Source organism: Galeopterus variegatus, unplaced genomic scaffold (assembly GCF_000696425.1).
Source record: "Galeopterus variegatus unplaced genomic scaffold, G_variegatus-3.0.2 Scaffold2033, whole genome shotgun sequence".
Classification (NCBI taxonomy): domain Eukaryota; kingdom Metazoa; phylum Chordata; class Mammalia; order Dermoptera; family Cynocephalidae; genus Galeopterus; species Galeopterus variegatus.
The window spans coordinates 256287-273749 of NW_007728144.1; the positions used below are offsets into that span (position 1 = coordinate 256287).

Genomic DNA, 17463 nt, shown 5'->3' on the forward strand with positions numbered 1-17463 from the left:
AAAAAAAAAAAAAAAAAAAAAAAAAAAAAAAAAAAAAGAATGACACCTACCTATTTGGTTAAGCAATTGCAAAGATAGTAGGGCCACTAACTGAAGGGGAAGACTAGATTTGTGGGCCCAATGGGTGGAAATCAAAAGCTACCTTCTGGACATATTAAACTTGCAGATTTAAGCCTATAGCTCAAAAGAGAGGTGTTGACATACAAATTTAATTTTCATCAGGATATGGGTAGTATTTAAAGCCATGGGATACTAACAAATTTGTATAAGGAATGATGGAATTAGAAAAACACTACTTGTGGGGCTGGCCCGGTGGCGCACTCGGTAGAGTGCGGCGCTTGGCAGCGCAGTGGCGCTCCCGCCGAGGGTTCGGATCCCATATAGAGACCGGTCCGCTCACTGGTTGAGCGCGGTGCGGGCGCGACACCAAGGGTTGCAATCCCGTTACTGGTCACGAAAAAAGACAAAAAGGGAAAAAAAAAAAAATGCTTAAAGCAAGAATCATCAACAGATGCTAAAACTTACTGGCAAAAATAGTGATTCAAGTTAACATCACCAGTAATGGGATCAACAAATACCATGTGCCTCGTGATATAATGCACTGAGAAAAACACACACCTGCTTCTGTAATATTCCTGCCAAATGAATAAATGCATTTGGACAGTCTGAGGAAACATCAGACAAGTCCAAACAGATGGACATTCTACAAAATAACTAACATCTGCTATACAAAAACATCAAGGTATTAAAAGACAAAGATAGTCTGAGAAGCGATTCTGGATTTAAAAAGAGTAGAGATATGACAACTAAATGCAACATAGGATCCTAGATTGAATATGGCCCAGGGGGGAATTTTTTTCTCTCTTGCTGTAAGTGGCAAAACTTACATTATTGTAGCAATGCTGATTTCCTAATCTGGATCAATGCACTCTGGTTATATCAGAGATTGTCTTTGAAATACACACTGAAGTAGTTAGGGGCAAAAGGATATCACATCTGTAACTTACTCTAAAATGATTTAGGGAAAAAATGGTTTAGAGATGACAATGCAAATCTAGTACTATGTTAACATTTCGGTAATTGGAGGGAAGGTACCCAGGAACTCTTTGTGGTATTTCTTTGCCACAATTATGTAAGTCTGAAATTATTTTTTTTTTAAATTAATAATAAAAAAATAAAGCCATAGAAGGTATGAGACCAATGAGAGAAAGTAATATTTAGAAGTTGGTTAGACAAGAAAGCCAATCAGAACAGTGAGGAGCCAAGAGTGAGGCAGGAGGAAGACCAGGAGAAGGAAGTTTGCTGGAAGCCAGGAGGACAGCATTTGGGGCAGGAGGGAGTAATCAACAGGGTCGAATTCTGCCAAAAGGCAGAGCCAGATGAGGACAAAGAGGGATCCACTAGATTTGAGATCACAACAGGCCCCAGTGCAGGCTGGCCAAGACAGTATTCATGGAGGGGTGCAGAAGGAAGTCCAGCTGGAGGGGGTAAAGAAAAAACCGCAGGAGAAGAAGAAACAGTGAAAGCTCACCACTTGTTCAAGGTCCTTTGCTCTGAGTTTGAGTATCACTGGGTTGAAAGGGGAAAGGTATGTGGAATCAAGTGAGGGTATTTATTTGGTTTGGGTCATTTTAAGATGGAGCTATTTCTGCAGGTGTGCTTAACCTTCTAGTGCCATGGATCCCTTTGGTAGTCTGGTGAAGCTTACAGACACTCTCAGAATAATGTTTTTAAATGCATAAAATACAGGCTGGCCCGTGGCTCACTCGGGAGAGTGCGGTGCTGATGACACCAAGGCCATGGGTTCGGGTCCTATATAGGGATGGCTGGTTGGCTCACTGGCTGAGCGTGGTGCTGACAACACCAAGCCAAGGGTTGAGATCCCCTTACCGGTCATCTTTAAAAAAAATAATAAAATAAATGCATAAAATAAAATGAAAATATATAAGATTAAAATAGGAAGGCAATTATACTGAAATAGTTACAAAAATATTTTTAAACATCTGTGATATAGTGATATAGTATAATGAGCTTTTTGATCAACACATTAAATAACAAGATCTAATGGCAGGTGAAATAACTATGATAATTACAAAGCATTGATGAGCATAAACAATATTCAAGATTTCTGCAACAACTAAAATATCATTTGAAGATACCTAGGATTTCCATTGATGACACAGTCCCAGATACTTCTAACACTGGTTGTTGCCTGCATTCATAACAGAAGGAACTGCTAAATTTCAATTCAAGGTTAGGAAATACAGACGTAAATGTTTTTCCCTCCAGTTCACAGACTCCTGAATTTTGTCTCTGGGGGAAAGAAAAGGGAGCCCATCGACTAGGTTAAGAAACTCTGTACTTACAGGATGTTTATAAAGGCTGATGGTGATGATCGATAAGGGAAAAGAGTAATTCAGGAGAGAGAAGGGCAAACTGGGGGAGCTAGTGCTTGACAAGGAAGATAGACTTGTGGATGTGGTGGTGAGAATACAAAGTGGCTCTTCTCTGATGGTTTCTATTTTCATCTGGACCATGGAGAGGCATGGTCATGAGCTGGGGTGGGAAGCCTGGAGAAAGAGGTGGTAAAAAACAAACACCTCAAAAAGATTTTTTTTTACCAAAATTGAGTGCTTATTTGAAGTTTGTGCCCATGAATTTACAGTGACAAATTAGCTCAGGTGTGTCATATTTTCTGGCAATATGCGATGCCCAAACAGAGAAGGTGGATGGTCAGATTCATCCAGAGTTGGGACTTTGCTAGTCAAGTACAATGGAGGTAAAGAGAAGCAAGGGAAGTAAAAAAGAATAATGATGGACCATGTAGATAAGGAGGAAAATCAAGGTAGAAGAGGGGAAGGTAACAGACAGTGAAAAAGCAATAGAAATCAACAGATTGCTGAAATGAGCTACCAGAGTAAGTCAACAAAAAGGACAAGAGGTAGTGCTCTCAGAGAGAGAAACACTGGAGGTGGTAAGTGAGTTACCAATAAAAAGACCAAAGATGCTGCCAAGGGAGTAGAGGACCAAATGGAAATCGAAGCAAAGACGGCTGATCACCCAGCCAAGAAACAGACAAGACAGCATTTGCTGGTTATCCTTGTGGATGCTGAAGTCACCCAGAATGAGGAGAGGGGTAGGAGTGGAGAGAATGGCAATGAGCCAAAGCCAAGGCTGCCGGTGGATGCCGTGCCCACGAAGTCAGCAAAAATAGGGGTGGTAGAGCTAGGTGACACAGCCCTGAGAAGAATGGTGGCTCCTGAAGAAGAGGGAATTCAGGTCCTTTGAAAGTGGCATGGAGAAAGAAGGAGGATACCTAGCACAGCCTGGCCAGAGACAGAAAAGGAGTGAGAGGTAAAACCACCTGCCTTGGATAGGGCTGCAGGGGAAAGGGTAATGAAAGTCACCTGTTTCCCTTTCAGCCAAGGAAGTCAAAGGAACTTTAGAGAAGACTGCCAGAAGAAAAGGGCCTGGCATTTACAAAACCTGAATGGAAACAATTTGATAATGAAGAAAAATGAAGGTCTAAATCACATTCAGAGAATATCAACAACAGCAAGGGGATAAGTCTTCATAATAACAGACGGCCTGGGAGATCTGATTCTGTTGTGACTAAAATATTCCAAAGTCTGGCTACAAAACAATGAGAATGGGGCATACTCCAATCTGGCTAAATGTATAGTATATGGATGTATATGGATGTATAGTTTCCAAACAGGCTGGAAACTATACATCCATATAATAAGCTCTGGCTGGAAACTATAAGCACTGGCTAAAGTAGGTCCTTCAAAAGATGATTGGACTATTCCAAATTAATGCCATAAATACATTGGAACTTCTGTTTTATAATGACTTTCAGAGTCCAGTATAAGACAAATTTTAAAAATTACTTTACAATACCCAAATTGTGTTGCCCATCTGGTTCACTCACCATGTTAAGCAGTTTTGACAATTACTCCCAAAGATTAAAATCATCAATAAAAATTAAGATGTAACACCACTGAAGCAATTAAAAAACAATATGGCATGGGTTCTAATGGCTTTGCAAGGAGATCATGCTGAGAAAAGAGAATTCATTTAAAGTCTATGTACATTTTTTGAGAAAAACCTAGTACTTTCGTTGTGATAAATCTCCTTCCTTATCACCTTCATTAATTCTACATTTGCCACAGAAAAAAAAATACAATTTATGAAAATAATTAAATTAAAATAGTTATTGATCTTAAAGCAGTATGTGCTTAATACTACTGGGAAAAGCAAGGCTTTCCCAAACACTTTTAGGGAAATAAATGAAGAGGAGGGAAAGCCACTCAGCTGTGCTCTAATGTCCAGTACTCATGCTCCCATTCACTCATCAAATATTTAATGGTCACCTCCCTAATATAGAAGAGGAACCACGGTCTGCACTGGGATGTGAAATGAATGCAACACGGTCTCTTCCTCAGAGTGCTCACCAACAAGTTAGCCATCACAATCATGCAGTCTACATAAACTTTTTTTCTCCCATGAGAAACTGAGAAACTGTTTCCAATTATAAAACAAGGGGGTTTTATAAAAAAGGGGGTTTTCATTATAGCATTGCTGGAATATTGTCAATTTTTATTATTCAAAATATTTTAACCTTTATTTATAGCTACTTTTTAAAGTACTATAACAGGGCTGGCCAGTTAGTTCAATTGGTTAGAGCGTGGGCTGATAACACCAAGGGCCAGGATTTGATCCCTGTACTGGCCAGTCACCAAAAAAAAAACCAAAACAAAACACTATGCCATTTATCACACTGGAAGAAAACTGGGAAGCATTCCCCACAGATGGTAAGTTAGGTGACTAAGTCACACCAGTGGCAGAATAAATACACTCAATAAAATCAGGAGTTTCAAAAGATTCATTAGCGCTAAATAAAGTAGCATCTATTCTCCTGCTCAGTTCATGGTTAACTATGTTTAAAAAAAAAAAGGTAACAATAAATTTTAAAAAATTCTAAGGCTGCATATGGTGCCTTGGAACTCTGAGATTCTATCTCAGATAGCAGGCGCAAAATGATAATTCTCAATCAAATCCAAATTTACTTCCCAAGGACATTTTGAAGGTTTATAAGCTCTAAAGATAAGTCACACACAATCTTACCATTGCGAAAAACTTTATTAAAATCAAATCCTTGGCTTGCAAGAAAGTCAATGCTGGAGCTCTGAAACAAGAGTAAACAGTACATACATTTCAGTGATGTTAGTGGCAGATGAACAGAAGCAGAGTAGTAACTCAGGCAAGTAAGCAAAGACAGCCAGGCAAGGAAGCAATGTGGCAAAGGGATTTCTACTCCACAGCTGCCAAATGATCCATTAATTTACTTACAATATCTGGGCTCTTCTACTTTATAGCTTATAACACAACCATCCTTTGTTTCACAATATTTTTTTAAAAATTCACTGGGTGAACAGATATTATCCCAATAGGCAGATATTCTCCCTGACTTCTTGATTGCTGTACTGAGTAGGAGACTATAAATAGAAATAAAATGTACTTATATTATCTCACCCCAGGTTCAAGTTTAAGGAAGCTCACATGTGCAGGTTATAAGACATCAACATTCACCTCAAATTAGATATTGAAAATCCAAAATCTTAATTGGATGTCCTTAATGTTCCAGGTCAAAAGAGAGAAAAGTTCCCAGGAACAAGACTTAATGAAACAAACATAACAGCTATAGGATGAGCTGAAATATGTAACTGGATATTAATAAAAATATTATGTAAATAATACTACAGATGGTACAAAAATATGGCAAAATCATGAAGACTTTACTCAAACTGAAGACAGGGAAACATTACTATAGCTACTCAAATTTTATTCTTGGGTTAAATCAGAACACTGATAGGCTATACACCTAAATTATTTTAATCTGGTCCCTCAAAGAATTACCTTTACTGAACTGTACTTTAACTTTATACCACCAGTCTAGACTGAAGAACATCGTAACAAACAGTCCCATTAAACTCATCACAGTATTCATTTTAGAAATGTAACTGAAGGGCCGGCCTGTGGCTCACTCAGGAGAGTGTGGTGCTGATAACACCAAGGCTACGGGTTCGGATCCCATATAGGAATGGCCGGTTAGCTCACTGGGTGAGCATGGTGCTGACACCACCAAGTCAAGGGTTAAGATCCCCTTACCGGTCATCTTTTAAAAAAAAAAAAAAAAAAGAAATGTAAGTGTGGCTATAAGCTTCTTGCAGATCTACTAGAAAATAGATTTTTAAAATTTATTATTGTTATCAGTAGCCCTTTATTTTAAAAATAGATTATTTATTTTCTTTATAAAAGGTACTATAGTCTCAGGGTACTTACATCTAGTTAAATATCCATGTGCTGATAACACCAAGGCCACGGGTTCAAATCCTATATAGGGATGGGCAGTTCGCTCACTGGCTGAGCGTGGTGCTGACAACACCAAGTCAAGGGTTAAGATCCCCTTACCGGTCATCTTTTAAAAAAAAAAAAAAAAAAGAAATGTAAGTGAAGACAAAGTTTTCTAAATTAATGATTTCTTTATGATAACTAAAAGGTAAATGTTCTGAAGTCTCTATTCTGGGAAGAGTTGTACTTCTCCTGAGCCCTGGAATGTTTTGATCCTGTTGACCACAGAACTGTTTCCCTCTTTTCTTAGTTGCTAGGAAGCTCAGAGACAAAAAGTTGAGACTTTCTTTGGCATGAATTCTGTGTTCTATTCATACCACAGTAATCATATCATGTTTCTTTTCTTTCAATTTTTTATTTACTTTTAAAAAAAATCTTATAGTTCTATTCATACCACAGTAATCATATCATGTTTCTTTTCTTTCAATTTTTTATTTACTTTTTAAAAAAATCTTATACTCAGGACCGGCCCGGTGGCGCACTGGATAGTGCACCGCTTGGGAAGCGCAGCGGCGCTCCCGCCCGAGGGTTTGGATCCCACATACAGACCGGTTCCCGCTCACTGGCTGAGCGAGGCGCGGGAGCAACACCGAGGTTTGCAATCCCGTTGCCGGTCCCCGGTCCGGTACGGGGGCAACACTGAGGGTTGCGATCCGTTGCCGGACACGGAAAAAAGACAAAAGACAAAAAAAAAAAAAAAATCTTATACTCAAAGGTAAATACTATATGTATCTTTATTAGCCAACACAAATCCTTTTTAAAACATGGTAGGATGCAAAAAAAACAATCTTACCACAGACATACACACACATACGAACTTGGGTATATGCAAATTATTTTCCATCGGGGCCAGGTTTTCTATAGTTTTCAACAAGCAACCTTCCCCAGAGCCCCACTTTTTAAAAACTTGTCCTGAATCAAGACCCAGTATCTTCTGACTTAGTCCACCAGCCTCCTTCCTTGTCTACCATGCCTAAGCATTCTTATAATTCTACCCACCTAAATATTCCACCTGTGACAAAGGCACCGAAAGAAGGATTATGGAAAGGCATTTTTGTCCTTCCTGTACTAGACTCCAAAACATCCTACTTTCCTTTATTCCATCAAATCCAGAATCGAAGATTCATTTATTCCTTTTTGGAAGCTATTTATTTTCCAATAAAACACCATCCTTTGGGTTGTACAACCATGTGAATATACTTAATGCCACTAAACTATACATTTTTAAATGGTTAGCATGGTAAATTTTATGTTATGTATATTTTACCACAATTAAAAATAAAAAAAACCTTTGAACCAACAGAATCTATTTCTGGTTTACTGTCTACTACCTTTGACTTTCCCTAAATGCACCATTTTCAAGATACAAGAGACAAGCACAGCTATTTGGGAGTAAAATTTGAGGCACTATTTTAAAATTTTAAATGCATATGTCCTATGACTCAACAATTCCCCTTCGAGGAAATCTATCCTACAGAAAAATTCCTACATACACAAATAGATATACTGCCCATGGATATTAACTATAGCATTGTTTATAACCATTGGAAAGCCTCTAAATTCCAAGTAAGAAACTGATTAAACAAATGATACATATTCATGCAATCAAATACAAAGACATTCTGTTGAGTGGAAAATGCAAGTTATATAAAATATGAATATTAAGATTCTGTTTATATTAAAGAAAAATGATAAAATTATGTACATGTGCAGATATATGGTACATGTATACATGTACATAAATGCTAGAAAAAAAGGAGTGAAATGGAAGAAAGTGGCATGGGGAAAAGGGTGCAAGAAAAGAAATTAATTGTTACTCTCTATATATCAGTAATGTTCCAATTTTTCACAACATATTACGTTACATGAATTTAACTATAGATGTTCAGCCAGAAAAAGGAAGAGGAAGAAAAGAAAAAGACGACGACAAAAATGATACAAATGCCATGTTATTCTGCCTGTCACTCCACCCGATGTGTATGTCTCCCTGGGTGTGTGTTCTGTCAGCCCATTCCTCCACATCCTGCCTAGTGTGTAAGCATCTGTGTGTACAGATATCTATTTTTCAAAAACATATTAGGTTGTTCTACCCTCAAATTCTATACACTTTAAAGGTGATAAGAGCTTTTTTTTTTTTTTTCCTTTTTGTCTTTTTTTTTACTGACCGGTAACGGGATTGCAACCCTCGGTGTCGCGCCCGTACCGGGGACTGGCAACAGGATCGCAACCCTTGGGGTTGCGCCCACTCCGCGCTCAGCCAGTGAGCGGGAACCGGTCTCCACATGGGATCCGAACCCTCGGTGGGAGCGCCGCCGAGCTCCCAAGCAGCGCACTCTCCAGTGTGCCACCGGGCCAGCCCAGAGCTTTTGAGAGTGATTTTGACATAATTTTCACCCTACTCGCTGATTCCAGAACCTAACTCCCCAGGGTAAGATGCAATTCTGTAACAGTCACAGAATTTTAAGGGACAACAGGAAGAATAAATAAGGGACAATAGGGAGAAAATCCAAAGATACATTTACCTTATCTATACAATTCACAAGTTTACATACTAAGAGTTTAATCATTTTCTCTGCCTTCATTACTCCAGATTAGAGAATCCCAGCATTTTTATCCCTTTGTCCATTTTAGACATTAGCCTCTGGCCTATATTCGACTCTAGTATATCTTTTTTTTTTAAGGAGTGGCTGGCAACTAGAAACGTACTAAGTGTTCTGGGTGTAGCCGTATCACGGTTTGCACAATGGGTGGAGTTCTTCTTTCCCTGAATAACTGCATTCTTGTTGGTCTTTTAGAACAGAGCACCATCCCTAAAGTGTCTCATTACCACCCTCTACTTTTGTTTGATTAACCCCTAGCCAGCCATGGAACCCACCTGAAGTAATTCTCTGTTCCTGGTACTGCTAGAAAACGATATCCACACAAATTTCCAAACTGAATCTATTTTTCTCTCAGTGAGAATCTACAAATACTGTTTAATTACATATCCTATGCCAAAGTGACTGGTAAGTAGCTGTTAAATGATTGCAAGGTAAAGGAAATACCAACTACGGTTTACTTGCTAATTTAAGAAAAGGTTTCAGACCAAAATTACCTTCACTTTTTCCATTTTGCCCCTAGGCATACAATTAACTCTCAATTTCATTTGCTTATATCCTGCCTTATTTCAGAAAGAATCTGATAAGATTCAATCCCTCAGAAACTTACTTTCCAGGCTTTCATAACTTTATTTTATTTTATTTTATTTTATTTTATTTTTTTAAAAGATGACCGGTAAGGGGATCTTAACCCCTGACTTGGTGCTGTCAGCACCACACTCTCCCACGTGAGCCACTGGCCGGCCCTCAGGCTTTCATAACTTTATATGCAAGAGAATGAAAGATGCAAAGATGACCGGTAAGGGGATCTTAACCCCTGACTTGGTGCTGTCAGCACCACACTCTCCCAAGTGAGCCACTGGCCGGCCCTCAGGCTTTCATAACTTTATATGCAAGAGAATGAAAGATGTGACAACTCAAATGAACTCATGTTGCTATTGGGACAGAAGCTAGGATGCAAGATTATAAGGGAGAAAAGATTAACTAGCCAGTGTCTACCAGGTCAGCTACAATAATCCTACAGGAAATATTCTAAGGGGGAACCTCCTGCATCCTTATCTTGGTCCATAAAGTAAGTTCTCTCCTCCACAAGAGGAAACACTAGTCTTTTCCCATACTCTATTTCCTAATTGGTGAACTTGGGGAAAGGAACTGAACAGAGTTGCTTAGCCTCTTCTGGGCTGTCTCTTACTGGACAGCATATACACATACTCTGCTCTTCCAGAAAATAAAGCTCAAACCTTGGAGTGGATAAAAGAAAGGGATTAGGGAAAGGCTGCAAGTCCTGATGTGTAGGTTCAATTCAGGAATAAGATATTAAAAATACCAAATAAAGCCACATTCAGAAGCCATGTTCTCAAATTCAGCTTTAATAATAATAAAGCTCATGTTCTGATTTCCATCTTTGCCTAACTTTGCATCTTATTCCTTAATTCATTCTGAAATTAATTCATTAATTCATTCTGAGAGGTGAAATGATTTGCCCAGAGCCAGTAGTAAAACCAAATTTTAAAGAGAATTCTGATTACACATTTTCATACTGCTTCATAAGTAATTCATTAAAGAAAAAACTCAATTATGCTACTAACCTGACAAACAAATTTGACATCTGGTGAGGATCTATTGAAGGGTTTCGGGAAAACATAGAAATTAAATGACTTTGTTATGTACCTGAGAAAATAAGAAAAGAAGACTCAGGGTGTTATACTATGACACAACAAAAGAATTCCCGCCACTTGTTAAAGCAACCTACTTTGAATCTGTGTAGTCATACTTAAAAGTGCAAAGGCCAAACTGAAACAGCAAAAAGTCCATGGAATGCTGGAAAAGGGAAATAAAACATCTGTCACAATAGTGCTGCATATCTGACAAGATCAATTGTATAGTATGCTCAATTAGGTGGGCTTTCTGAATTACTCAACTTGACTTTGGCAGAATACCTCCAATTAGAACAGATTAGGCAGATTATGTATCAGAAGCTTTATTAATTTATATATATTTTTTCCCAATTAAGCACCTATCCATCATCCAGAGCATCATTAGGCTTATTTCCTAGTGATTAAAATAACCACATTATATTTCCTGTAAATCAAATTAACACTGAAAAAGTAAGCCTTCTTCAAAATGTTTTCCAGCAAACAATTATTTTTGCTGTTTTAAATATCACTAAAATATTGCTTCATGGCTGAGGGTTGAGAAGAAGTGCTGCACTTGTTATTAGAAAACCTTAATATACAAATTTAACAATTATATTTCTCTATAATTTAACATAAGGAGGATCAACATGGTAAAGAAAAAGTCTTCTCAGCACGTCCACTTGCCTTTTTAAGCTTCTGATACCTCTCTTCTGGAGTGTCAAAACCATTTGTTAATGTGGTCACTGAAGGTCCATCACTGATTCCTAGATTTTAAGAAATAAAAGGTTTTAGCTATTAATAAATGCTAATGTAAGAATGTCAGTCAACCATTCAATGTCTCTATAATTTCATATTCTTATGAACTAAGATTATTGGAACTGCTCCCTACCTCACTTTTTCAAAATTAGCATTAATTTCACTGGCTACTAAGCTAAACTCTATAACAATGAACTTAGAGATATGTTTCAACTTGAGAATGGCAACTCTAGCATCTAAAATGGGTCTCGAAACAGTAATCATTTAAGAAAACACCTCTGGCTTTAATAAATTTTGCTGCTTTCTAAAGGACTAATGCATAAACAGACATCAACAAACCCTTAAGTATATTATTGATAGAGTATCAGTCTTGGTCACCAATTTGGAATAACACCTATAACAACAAAGGTACAGTTGTCCCCCCCCTTAATCTCGTTTTTCTGCCCTCAGTTTTAGTTACCCAGTCAACTGTGGTCCAAAAATAGGAAAGTAGGGCCGGCCCGTGGCTCACTCCGGAGAGTGTGGTGCTGATAACACCAAGGCCCCGGGTTCAGATCCCATATAGGGATGGCCGGTTCGCTCACTGGCTGAGCGTGGTGCTGACAACACCAAGTCAAGGGTTAAGATCCCCTTACCGGTCATCTTTTTAAATTAAAAAAAAAAGAAAAAACGGAAAGTAGGGAACAATAAGATATTTTGAGAGACACCACATTCACATAAACTTTTATTACAGTATATTGTTATAACTGTTCTATTTTATTAGTTATTGTTGTTAATCTCTTTCTGTGCTTAATTTATTAACTAAATTTTATCATAAGTAGGTACTTAGGAAAAAACGATATATAGGTTTTGCTGTTATTAGCGGTTTCAGGAATCCACTGGAGGTCCTGGAACATACACCCCGCAAACAAGGGGGAACTACTCTATCTCTGAGGCCAAGAGAAAATTATTTCTGGTGAAAATTCAGCTTCCAAGGGAATTAACTCCTACTAGAAACTAGCCAAGGATTATATTTACCCCAGCATGGATTTCTTAAGAAAGAGCTAGGGAGGGGCCGGTCCATGGCTCACTTGGGAGAGTGTGGTGCTGATAACTCCAAGGCCATGCGTGTTATCCCTATATAGGGATGGCCGGTTAGCTCACTTGGGAGAGCGTGGTGCTGACAACACCAAGTCAAGGGTTAAGATCCCCTTACCGGTCATCTTTTTAAAAAAAGAAGAGAAAAAGAAGAGCTAGAGTTTTTTAAACATTGCAAAATCAGGTAGCCAAAATGGGTATCTATACAAAAGGGAGTGAACTGTTCATACTGATGTCAACAATTTAAAAATTAGGATTAAAAAAACTTTTTTTTTTTAAAAAGATGACCGGTAAGGGGATCTCAACCCTTGGCTTGGTGTTGTCAGCACCACGCTCAGCCAGTGAGCAAACCGGCCATCCCTATATAGGATCCGAACCCGTGGCCTTGGTGTTATCAGCACCACACTCTACCGAGTGAGCCACGGGCCGGCCTAAAAAAACTTTGAAATAAGAAGTGTTGGTAAAGTATTACACATACACCATCCAAGGTAGGCACCACTAACGCATACATTAATACCCTCATTTACCTGCAACAGACTGACCCTAGCCAGTCACAAAAGGACAAAAATTTTATGATTCCACTTACAAGGTGTCTAGAGTAGTCAAATTCAGAGACAAACGATGGTTGCCAGAGGTTGGGGGAAGAAAGGAATGAAGAGTTCAATGTATAGGGATTATCAGTTTGGAAAGATGAAAAAGCTCTCTAGAGATGGACAGTGATGGTTGCACAGCAACGTGAAGATACTTCACGCCACTGAACTGTAAAACCACTTTAAAAATGGCTAAAATGATAAATATTGTTATGTTATGTTTTACCACAATTAACAAAAAACCTGGCTCTAACACTCCAGCTTTCTACCCTGTACATGTCTGTCTTAAGCAGCTCCAAAAACCATAATCTCCTTCTGCAATCCTCACAGTCCAAACAATCACGAATCCACCGCATCTCTTCCGTGCTTTCGAAGCTTTAAAAAGACACGTTGAGACTTATGCAACCAGCCCAACGCTGCAAACAGCGAAGAGCCGCCAATAGGCACGAGAAGTCGAGCGCCGCGGGGCTGAAGGAGCCTTGGCTATGCACGGCAAGGAGCCAGCCCCACGCTTGCAAGGGAGGGATACCTGAAAACTCCCCATCGATGGCGAAGAAGTCCGCCTCCTCTATGGCCTGGTACACTTTGTGAAGATTACTCTTAAAATCTGTGGAGAAACCGAGAAGAGGCTCAGAACCGGTGGCCTGGCTTCCTGCCCACAGGCTCCTAAGGGGAGAGGGAAGGAAGGCCGAGGAGCTCCTAAGGCCGTGAGCCAGAGGGGACAGTCCCGGAGATGTGCACGGGCCGAAGGGGCTCAAGTCCCCGAGGGGTACACGGGCGGGAGAGGGCCAAGGTCCCGGGGGCGCCCGGGCTGGAAGAGGACAAGGTCCCTAGGGGTGCACGGCCCGCAGCGGCACAAGGCCCCAAGAGACGCATGGGCTTAAGGAGGGTAAAGCCCTAAAGGGCTGCCTCCGCCCCAGGCCCAGCCACCCAGGCCGGCCGTGGCCTGGGCCTAGAAGGCCGGGCGAGAGAGGGCGTGGGCAAGTGGGGAGGTGCACGGCGGACACGCACTGCTTCTGATTATCTCCATTCTGCACAGTGGCCGGAACCCCAGGCCCGCCTCAGCCGTTCTACTCCCAGAGTTCCCCGGCGACCCGCGGCAGCTGCTGCGACGGCAGCAGCAGAGACTGCAGCGCCGACTTCCGGAAACAGCGCGCGCCTGTTGCGCCTGCGTCAGCGCTCACGTCACGGGGGGGCGGGGCCAAGACTGGGCTCCTTTCACACCTTGCGGGGAGGGAGGAGCGCAGTTTTGGAAGTCCCCGAGGCGTGGCCTTATTTGTGGGGGCATTCACTTTAGGAGAAGAAACCGATCCAGTCCATCAGTAAGTATTAACAGGGTTTCTGTTATGTGCCAGCCACTGCGATAAGGGTGGATATACAGTGATGAATAGGAAAACATGGTCCCTTCCCCACTGGAGCTTTAACTTGGGGTAGGAAGAAGAAAGCCAGCCAGGAATCAAATTTGCCATTTGGAAACACTTGTGATAATCACAATAGAGAATAATGGGGGTTATTATTTAGGTGATCAGGAGAAGCAAAGCTGGGACCTTTATCTGCTGCACTAGCCACTGAGAATACGGCGAGGTCTTGCCCAAAGAGAGTTGTATGTTAGTTTGGGGTTGCTGTTGATCCCCACAGTCTAGCAATAGACGCTCAATAAACATGGGTTGAATGAATGAATTCACCTTGGCCTTTCACAGAGCCGACTATGAAGTTGGTTAGATGACGTGTTTTCTTTTTCTTTTTGGTGGCTGGTCAGTACAAAGATCAGAACCCTTGACATTATTAACACCGCGCTCTAACTAACCCAACCAGCCCAGATGACCTGTTTTCAAATGCTAGCTCGGCCGTTTGTTAATACGTATTCAACTTTCCTACGCCCCAATTTTTTAGAGCTTTGTTGAGGATCAGCGGTGATAACGTACGTGAACTGTACTTATAAATAAATCACTTATAATAAGTGAATAAAGGTAATAGATCTGCAACATAACCAGCGCCGCTTTAGACAAGCCCAAGTACAAAATGGCGCTGTCCACCTCCTCCCCTCCCCTCTCCCCTTCCCTTTAGAGAAGCCTCTTGATTTAGAAACAACTTTCCGGCTTCTGCATCAGTGCAATTATCCACCCAGTTACATCAACCTAATGGTCTCTCCCCCCGTGCATTTCATGCCCAAAAGCTAATATAAACTCTTGCAAACCCATTGTTGGTGTTGTCCACCATTTTCAGGGCAGCCACGGGCCCTGTGCCACTCAGAGCACAGCCCAGCAGATGTCTTTCTTTAATAAAGCTCGAATGGTACCCGGCATCTCGGCTCACTTTCCCGCATTTATTCTCCAGACCAGGAAGTCTTAGGAAGAGAACAGAGGTGGGGTTTTTGCTAAGTGTAGTTTAACAAGTTTAATAGAAGCTGGTAACATTCGGTAAAACAAGCAAGGTGACATTCTAAAATGCAATTTGCAAGAAGTTAAGTCATCCACCAACAAAAGCTTGATTTTAGCAAACACTCTCTTCTTACAGCAATTTCCCAGTATCTTTACATATCAATCAACTTTACATATTAATCAATCAATTAACTTGTCCGTCTTTGAGCCAACAACCTTGCTGTGTTACAATTCTTTATCTTATAACAGAGACTATTGCCTGGGGAAATTTTCCTGTCTCTTGCAAGGTTAACATTTGAAACTGCAAAGCTTTGGAAAACCTACAAGCCCTGTGAAATACATTTGCTTTATGTATACTCCACATTTTTACCCATTGCCAGATTATCCTCCAGAAAATGAGTTTACACACTCCCTGCTAGCAGGGAGATTGGTAAAAAGATTGCCAATCCTTTTACTCTAATTTGATAGGTAGAAAACATGTCATCTCAAATTAGCACTTTAATACCCTCCAGACCAGCGATTTAAATCAGATAATCACCCTGAGTTCTCAACAAGACGCAGGGGGCGGGGGGGGGGCGCGGGATGGGAACGTGGCGATAAAGGTTGCTTTAATTACGATTTTAACACTGCAAATGGAACTTTAGCCATGGTCCTTTGATTTTCTGCATACAATGTGAAGCCAAAAATATGTGAAGAATATAATGCGGCCTTCTAATATTACTTCATGTCTAGGCAAAGCTGTTTCTTTCAGATATAGAAAAAGTGCCCAGAAGGAGCAAATACCGACACCCTCCTCCTCCTCCGGGCGTAACTCCGGTGCCCCAGCCCTGCAAAGAGGGAAGGGCGGGACCTGCGGTAGTACGCATGCGTTAACGTCCTCCGTCTGGGAGTGGCCGCTCTAGGCAGCGGGGAGGTCGCGGGGTTGAGGGGGTTAGGAAGCGAGTGCGGTCTCTCCTCTATGGTCGCGGGCCGGGAGCACTGATCTCCGCGGTACACTCTAGGTTACTTCCGGAAGTGAAGCCTCTACCTCCTCCTCCGCTTCCGTGGGGGTCGGGGTTGGGGGTAATGGCCGGGTCGGCTCCGGGACGAGTGGAATGGTAAGCGGCGGCACGGCAGAGCGTGGTGAGAGGGCGGCCTGGGCTTGATTTGGGGCGTGGTGTGGGAGACGGAGCGGGACTCCGGGTGGTGACCCCCCCTTGGCCAACTTCCCCATCCTTTTCCCAGAGTCCCACGTCGGCACGTCCGGTCACTGGGCCACGCCTGCATCTCTTCGGGAGTCAGGGTCAGAGCCACTCGCTCCAGGAGCTTCCCAGGGCGGGAGGGAGGGGACGTCGCTTCCATACACCTTGGAGGTGGACGATGGGCTGCCTGCCTTCCAGAAGCGCCAGCCACAGCCAGCGCCAGCCAGGCCAGACTTGATCGTTCTCCCCATAGGCGCCAGGCTGACCTTGCGGTCTAAATGAGGAGGCATGTTCCTGCCCCAGGGCGAAGTGATTGTTCCCCCTTTAAAAATAGGGTAACGTAAGCGCAGAACCCGGCTCTTCTGATTCCGAGCCTCATAACTCAGAAATCTGAATTTGGGTAAAAGGGAGTTCTCTTTTTTAAAAAAAAGGGGGGGGGCAAGCGAGAGCCAGGTTGTACCCAATTGGGGATCTTTGGCGAGGCAGGAGGTGGCCCCCAAACTTTTCTGGAGAAGAGAAAGTGAGCCCAGATGCTGTCATGCCCTCAACTGTCGTGTTAGGTCCTCCCCGCCAAAGCCCATTGGCCAGTCCTTTGGGGGTCGTCATGACGTCACGCTCCTAAAGGCCAATGGGAAGTAAGTTTGCTCTCTTCCCAAGGCACGCCCGGAGCCAGAGCCGACTGCACGTGCTGATAGGTTGTCTGTCCTTGTCACTGCTATTTTGTAAACAGTCAGCCTGGATGCATCCTGACCGACGTGCTGTTTCCCTGGATATTTCTGTACTTCTCCTGGGCAGTTCTGCCCTTTTTTTTTTTTTTTTTTTTGCTCCCC

The 17463-nt window shown here is 41.7% G+C and overlaps 2 protein-coding genes across 2 annotated transcripts in view; one reads left to right on the forward strand and one right to left on the reverse strand.

Annotated features, from left to right (window-relative positions):
- The window catches only part of PARN (poly(A)-specific ribonuclease), a 142835-nt gene extending 128624 nt beyond the window's left edge, over positions 1-14211 (reverse strand). Inside the window, exons 1-3 of the mRNA XM_008580142.1 lie at positions 14083-14211; positions 13601-13678; positions 11333-11412 (exon numbers count right to left, since the gene is read on the reverse strand). Coding sequence (XP_008578364.1) covers positions 11333-11412; positions 13601-13678; positions 14083-14101 — 177 coding nt within the window. The 5' untranslated portion in view covers positions 14102-14211. The remainder of the gene's footprint in view (positions 1-11332; positions 11413-13600; positions 13679-14082) is intronic.
- Positions 14212-16461: 2250 nt separating this feature from the next.
- BFAR (bifunctional apoptosis regulator) overlaps positions 16462-17463 on the forward strand; it is a 21025-nt gene continuing 20023 nt past the window's right edge. Inside the window, exon 1 of the mRNA XM_008580138.1 lies at positions 16462-16549. The gene's annotated coding sequence lies outside the window, so the exon portion shown is untranslated. The remainder of the gene's footprint in view (positions 16550-17463) is intronic.